This window comes from Halyomorpha halys, unplaced genomic scaffold, assembly GCF_000696795.3.
Source record: "Halyomorpha halys isolate HHAL.00 unplaced genomic scaffold, Hhal_1.1 Scaffold951.1, whole genome shotgun sequence".
NCBI classification, from domain to species: Eukaryota; Metazoa; Arthropoda; class Insecta; order Hemiptera; family Pentatomidae; genus Halyomorpha; species Halyomorpha halys.
The window spans coordinates 79,514-87,315 of NW_027105613.1; the positions used below are offsets into that span (position 1 = coordinate 79,514).

The 7,802-nt window shown below is 28.7% G+C and overlaps 1 protein-coding gene across 1 annotated transcript in view; it reads left to right on the forward strand.

Annotated features, from left to right (window-relative positions):
• LOC106687368 (rho GTPase-activating protein 44) overlaps positions 1 to 4,048 on the forward strand; it is a gene marked incomplete in the record, with an annotated part of 54,853 nt that extends 50,805 nt beyond the window's left edge. Inside the window, 1 exon segment of the mRNA XM_067052496.1 lies at positions 545 to 4,048. Coding sequence (XP_066908597.1) covers positions 545 to 627 — 83 coding nt within the window.
• Positions 4,049 to 7,802: the final 3,754 nt, after the last annotated feature.

The following is a 7,802-nucleotide window of genomic DNA, read 5'->3' on the forward strand; positions in this document are numbered from 1 at the left end:
GATTTTTTAGAAGTGAAACAAAGTTTATTTCGTTTTTAGCATCCCAAGAAACCCTTAAATATGAATTTTCGAAAAAATCGGAAAATAAAATTTTCGCCTTACGTTGGCCTTTGATTTCTTTTGAAAAATAAAAAATAGAATTAAATTCAACATGACTCTACCAATCTACCCCAAACTTGAAAATATTTTTTTCTTATTTTTCAGTAGGAAACAAATCAATTTGCCCATAATAATCATGAAAAAATGTATACTTTTTGAGCTGTGTCAAAAATATTTAATTTTGTTTTTTCCTAAAAAAATCGGGCCAGCCTATAATGTTCTGATGAAAATCTTGAACATTTAGCAAAAAGCCGCATCACAATTGGATGAATGGTATGACAGTGCATAAGCGCATAAAGTACGAACAAACAAATATTGCTTTTTATATATTAGATTAATTACAAATTGTGATTTAATTCTCTTGTTTAATTTTTTTTTTTTTTTTTTACTTGCTTGCATCTTTTTTATACTGATACACAAAAGATGGTTTTATTGATTGTTACAGGTGGAAGCAGTCGACCGCCTAGGCCGACACCTCCCCCTCCTCCCGTAACCAGCCCTACTAAAAAGGACAACACAGACCTTTAGGCATTGTTTATCATTCAATTATGTACAGAGAGAAAAAGAGAATATCGTTTTAATGTTTAGATATGTAAAGTATATATAGATATTTTATTTAGACGTAGTTAGCCAAGACGGAACCCGACTGATTACCACAGGTTTCCGATGCATGAACAATTATATTTAATTGTCTGGTGCTTCGTAAAGTTACCAGGAGTGTTATAGAAAAGTGGTGCCTCTGTATATAACTTATCTTAACTGCCTTTTTATTATTATTATTTTTCTTCTTTAATTGTAATTATTAATGTAACTAATAACTTATATTATGTTTAATTTTTTGTTATTAGGCGTATAAAGAGCTTTTTGCTTCACGACTGTTAATTTTGTTAGGATTTTTTTTTTTTTTTTTGGCAACTCTCAGGGATGAAAATAATTTAATTTATTGTTAAAAAGAAATTCTGAAATATGCCTACTCAACCACCTACATTTTTTTTTGTTTTTAAGATTATTTTTGAACTAAGGAAAATATTTTTCTCAGAAAATCATTATTCGGTTTGAATACTTCATCTATAGCATTCTATTAATATTTGTACTGCTTCCATTCCTGTTATGAAATAGGTATCGAAAACTAATTAATTTTACATTTTATATATTTCAATGCATCAATGATTTTTAAAAAAATTTTATTACCTAATACTACTCTGATTTACTAAATTATTAATTAATTAAAAGGTATAGTATTCAATTTGCATTCCTTAACTAATAGCTTTGTGGTTTAATGAAGTTTCTTTTCGAAGACTATTCTAACCCGTTATTGAACTTTTTTCAAGTGCTGTCTTGAAGAACATGCGAATTTAATTAAGTAGTACGAGACCGAGTCATTCGATCTACCATATTTCGCATTTATTTTAAATATCAATTTGATTCGTTCCATTATATGACCTAAGCTTTTTTTAAAAAAAATTAAAAATCATAATTGCCTAATTGTTAAAAACTTAAAATAAAAATACACTGTTTTTAATACATATATTTATTATATTCTTGAACGTTTGAGGGATGCTATATCTTCCTCTACAACTTAATATAATTAACTGTTGGTTTAAAAACAGTATATTCTTAAAGTGTTAATATTATTAGTATAAGTTTTTTTAAAATTTTGATTACAAAACAGTGTTACTTAATCAACAATTTCTGCTCTAAGTGAAAATTAAATTGTTAAGGTTACCTTAGTAACCTTAACAATATATCCCTCTTCAGCATAATATAGTTCACTCTTTGCTTTAAAAACAATAAATGTAATGTGTTACAATTATCAACATAATGAAATTTTTTAAAATTTTGATTACAAAACAATTTTACTTAATGATTTCTGCTTTGGAGGAAAGTTAAATTGTTAAGGTTACCAAGGTAACCTTAAAAATTTAACTTAGGTTACCTTAGTAACCTTAACAATATCCCCATCTTCAGCATAATATAATTCACTGTTGGTTTTAAAAAACAGTAAATTTAAAGTGTTAAAATAATCAGTACAATAAAATTTTTATAACAAAACAATGTTACTTGATTAATGATTTCTGCTCTAAAGGAAAGTTTAAACAACAGTGTATTTTTATTATAAGTTTTTGACCTCTCTGCAATTATAATTTTCTATCTTTTTGATTTGTTTTTATTAATATTTCCAGACATTTTAGAATATAATTAATAGAGGAGTTATGTTAGTTAGGGTTGAAATAATTTTAGAAAATATCGTTGATTAAAATTTATTTTTATTAGACAATAAAAATAACAGTCATACTAATTATGGTAATGATATAAAATTATTATTAAACATTATCAGAAATTAAGTCCATTACTTATACAATGAAGATTTAGTACTATGTTTTCCAGTATAAATTTTGCCTAAAACATCACTTGTATAAATAAATCTTCTATATTCTGTATATTTAGCCACATATTAAATGTACATTATTTGCATTCCTGGAATCAAAAGCTCCAATTATAGTTTTGGTTTCAGTAAGATTAAAGAATTTTTGAAATGAATAGAAAGTTGTTATTACTTAGAGGGTTAAATGACTCCGTAAATGTAAAAGTAATCATTTTAATACTTATTTTTATCCAAATAAAAAAAAAATTCATAAGACTTTTTTTTATTTAAATAAGCTGAGTAAAGAATTTATGTAAGTTATAATAATTTGAAGATACTAAAAAAATCATTTAAAGTCTCAAAATGGGTCATTTGTACCCTACCCGTGTTATGATATATAATTGAAAACCACAGGCCTATTGATTGTTAGAATTACTGAGATGGCAATAAACAGCACAGCTTTATACAGTTACTAACGTTTTATAGCTTTTGATGCATCAGTACTTGACAATAAGTTTTTTATATAAATTCCTAATTGCAAATATTTTATCAGTCTTCCAGTACCAAGTTTTTCTCTTCTCTTTTTTTTTTTTTTTACTAAAAGAATTATAATGTTCTGAATATCTGTATATAATTATTTATTTCCATAGTTTCACATATTCCACATATAAGTGGATTGAGAGTACTAATAGCAATTTGTCTTGTAATTGCCAATAGTTTTTTGAAAATATCATGAATGATCGAGTTTTCTCAATTTTTATGTGAAATTTTCAATTTTATTTTGTTGCATTATATTCACTATTTTAGGATTTTTCCTTCACAATTTTATACATCTCGTAAAGATGTTCTAAACTCATTCGTGCCTTTTTAGCTTTACGGAATATATTCCTACTATTAGATAAAGAAATTAGTATTACAGATATATTTTTAGTAGGATAGAATTTTTTCTGCCTGCGGGTTGCTAAATCCTAAAAATATCAAAGTAAAAAAAATGCTCTCTTTTTGTTTTTTTTTTTCTTTGTTAGTTTTTTTTTTACTAATCGTTTAGACCATAGTTACTCTTTTTTTGGACCTTTTTAGTTTTGACATAGGTCTTCCAAGTGACGTTTTAATTTTGTAATCGTGCTTGAATGAGAGATTGAAGAAGATTCGTAAAAGTGTATATATATATTTTCTTCTCTATTGTGATATTTGACATTATGCATATTTTTTAATTATTATCGTAATAAAAATGTTAAAATTATTTTTTAGCTTTCACACACAATTTTAATGTACATTCTAAGAAATTATTTTGAAAAGAATAAAAAAAAAAGTGACGTAATTGTGATCTATTTATATAATATTGTACCGTAATTATTTTAAAATATTAATGTGTAGAAAACAAAAACCAAAACTAAACATATTTTATTTATGCGCATATGATTGTAATATTCTGACAGAGGCAGGCTATATTACTTTAAAGGTGCAATGTAGCTGTAAAATTATAAAAATTAGATTTACAAATGGTTTTTGTACATGTTCTTAAGTTAGCATAAGATCATGTCATCATTTTCATTAAATATATTTATATCATTGATAACTGCACTCATTGTTTTATTTATTTATGTTATATTCTTTTTTTTTTTTATATGAGAAGACGTTTGCGGGCACGGTCCGTAAATAAGTAAAACTTATTTATTAGTGCTAACGTTGCCAATACCACCAGAACTTCAAGCCTTCATCAGGGCTAAGAACAAAAAACAAGATAACAACCATTGTTGGAGGGTTCTTAAGGTAACATATCTGTACCTAACTTTTCCCCTTTTTCTTCTTCGTTCTTCCTGTTCGAATGGCCATGTCTTGGAATAATAAAATGAAGTAATCAGTACTCTTGAGATCATCCTCCAGGATGCCAAACAGCTTGGTCGCCAAGTCGGTTGGTTGAGATCATCTCTGTCTTTTTTGTTCCTCCATAAGTACGCATTTTTGGATAATGTGTTCCATTCTCTCTCCGCCTTAACCACATTTACAAAGAGGAGTTAGATCAATTTTAGATTCCTTGTAGAGGTGAGAGTTGTGCCAGTTATATCTAGTTCTAAGCCGGAAAATCAAAACATGTTCCCTCCTTGAAAGTGAGTAGTTTGGATCTCTGCGTTTGAAGTCAGGATCCTGATTAGTCCTCATCTACTGAACACTTTTAGCTTCTTCCAGTCGAGTTATAGTGGTGATTTTGAATAATTTGGAGCCCTCCTTCACAAGTTTATCAGCCAGTTCATTCCCAGTTATTTCACAGTGCACTGGGATCCACTTCATTGTAACTTGTTCGTAGCCCCTTTTCCGATGTGTGCTGGTAATGTACACAAATATTCTAATAAATAGGATTTTTTAGTAAATCATCAGGCAAGATACTGCTGGCTCTTTCATCAGTAGGCTATGGTGATGTCCTTAAGGTCCGGTATGAACTAAAAGAGAAAAAGAGAACGAGTGTCCTAGCAAAATAGATAGAAGCCTACTATCTCACCTCTTAGCTTATGTGAAACAAAATCCTCTCAACTTGCTTATGTGATTAGCTGTCTTACTTTAACAAAAAAAAAGTAGTTCCCATTCTTCTTAATTAAATTTACAATAATAAACTAACACCATAATGATTAAAGTGAAATATAAAATACTAGAAAATGAGAAGACTACAGATAATTTAGGTATCTAAGTAGTATTGAAGACAATGTATAGTGCAAGTATCATAAGAAGATAGAAAGCAGTAGAAGAAAGGTAAGAAAAAAAATAAATATATATATAGTAAGTAAATACATTTACAAAACAAAAATTATTTGAAATTGAATTTAAATTTTTAAAAAATATGTAAACTTATATGTTTTCTTTTAATATTTTTTTATAACTTCAATTGTAAGTAATTCTAATTTTGTAAATGTATTTACTTACTACATTTTCATATGTATATTATTTTCTTTCATTTAAATATTACTATATTCTCCTACTGTTTTTTATCTTCTTATAATACTTACACCATACATTTTTTCCCAATACTACTTATGTATTATATTAACTATATTACCTCTTATCATATAATTTTCTTGTTATTTTGTACTTGTTTTTAATCATTATAGTTGCTATAGTGTTTTATGTTCTCAGCCCTGATGAATGCCTGAAATTCTGTCCGAAACCTTGGCGCTAATAAAAAGCACTCTCAACCATCTTTTCCTCCTATAATATCCATAACTAACAATGAACTCATCGGCATTTTTTTAAAAATTTCTTTATTGAAATTTACTAATGTATTGGCTAAAAAATACCAATAATAAATATGATATAAATTTTAGAGCAGTAGTATGATACAGACTTGTGGAGAATCTATCCATTGGTAGAATTTCAATTACATTTATAGATCAGAAGGACTTGAGGCCATCTTCTTTTCAGGTGCCTTGGAGGATTATTAGGAATTGAAGAGGAATAAAGGTTAGAAACAAGTGAGGTTGGAAGGTTAGGAAGTTTTTCATAGAACGATTGATATCTAGTTCTGGCCAAATCGGCAACATATGGCATGAGGTCAATATGGATGAATTTATTTGTGACAAAGCAAGTAAAAAGCGTTGAGTATTTTACAAAGGATTTTTGATTCTATGGATTGGATACAATTGGAATTTAGTGTAGCACCAAAGCTCTTTTCCATAAAGTTTAGTTATGTAAACGAGTCTTTGTAATTAATTTGAAGTTTAGACCGTTTGTCTAGTAAGTTTCATAATAGTTAAAATCAACTATTAGTTTTCTGTCTTTTCAGTTTGTATGGGGATTCCAAATCAGTCATTTGTCCAGATGTAGTCCTAAGCATGTACCCTTAATCTCAGGGCGGGTTTTCTAGATAATCAGAACACAATGACATTGAACTAAATGTATGGCTACTTTTACAAATATATTTAAATTCTATGTTGAGCAACATTAACCAATTATATAATCTCCTTTGATGAATGATTGTTCTTGTTGTCTTCGTTTTAAAGATGCTACCACTGACAGAAGACAATGGGTGGTCCTCGTTTCCCCGACATGTCCAATACACCCGCCATCCAAATAACCAGTGGTCTCAACAAAGTCCCCTGCCTTGATGTTCAATGCAAACATCGAATGCAGCACAATAGTTTTGAGCTTTTGCTTATTATTTTCTTTATGAATATTGTTCTTTAACACTTATTTTGGACTTCTATTTTTTCTTAATTTTTTTTCTTCGTAATTACAATCATGATAGGAAGATAAATAAAGTTTAAAATATTTGTATCTGCTTACATGGCAGCGATTCTACCAATTTCAGAATAGTGCTGCCATCTTGAAGGTCTGAACAATGTCTCTTGTGACTCCACATTGGTCACACACGGGTGGCTCACATTTGTGAAAACTGGCTGTAGGATCATGACACCATGGTTTCCAACACTGGTCATTATGGGTTGGAAGCATATAAGCCAGCAAGACTTGGCTTACTGCTTGTCCTTGATACCATATGTCCTAAGGGGAACTCAAATCCTCACCGAGTGTACACCATAGGAATCTATCCTCTTCATTATCTTGCTATGGGTCATCCCTGTGATAGGTTTTCACAATGAACATCTTCGCTGCCTGATCAAGACTATATGCCTGAATAGCTCCATGTTTACGCTGAAATTACCTGCAATGTGATAAGCTTACTCTAGGCCATTCTATGAGATACGCCTGGAATTCTTAGATGACTCCTCAACCATAAATTCATCATGACTTCCATTTACATGAGTGTACCTCATTTTGATATGGACTTGGATTTATACTCCTCTCAAAGAGTAGTGGGCAAACTTTTAAATAGGTTTGTGATTATTTCTTAATTATCCATCAAATTATGAAGAAGATGGTCGTGACACACTCAACAACACTATACCTATATTCTACAATATTATACCTATATTGTATTCATAGTATTTTCCTAAATTAAATAATTCTTATAGTTATTATTATTATAATATTTTTATAGTTTGTGTATTTAAAATAAAACTCTTTAACGGTCGCCACCCCTCCACTCTGTATAATTCCGATTTTTTTTTTACTGTTTTGAAATCTCTCACTTGGAACGGTGGGTGGTCCTGATTTGTTTGTTACTTATTTTTGATTATTTTTATTTTTATATATTCTTTCCCAGCCTTTATTTAATTTCAACTTGCTTCTTTATTTTACGCCTTTTAGTGTGTTAAATTTTGTTTTCTCATATCTGCTTTTAAATTTTTACTTATTATTACATCTGTTCATTTTTAAACTAACAGTTTAAGTAGTTTATTTTTATTTTTTATATTCCTATCATTGTCTAATTTATATTATAACTATTTTT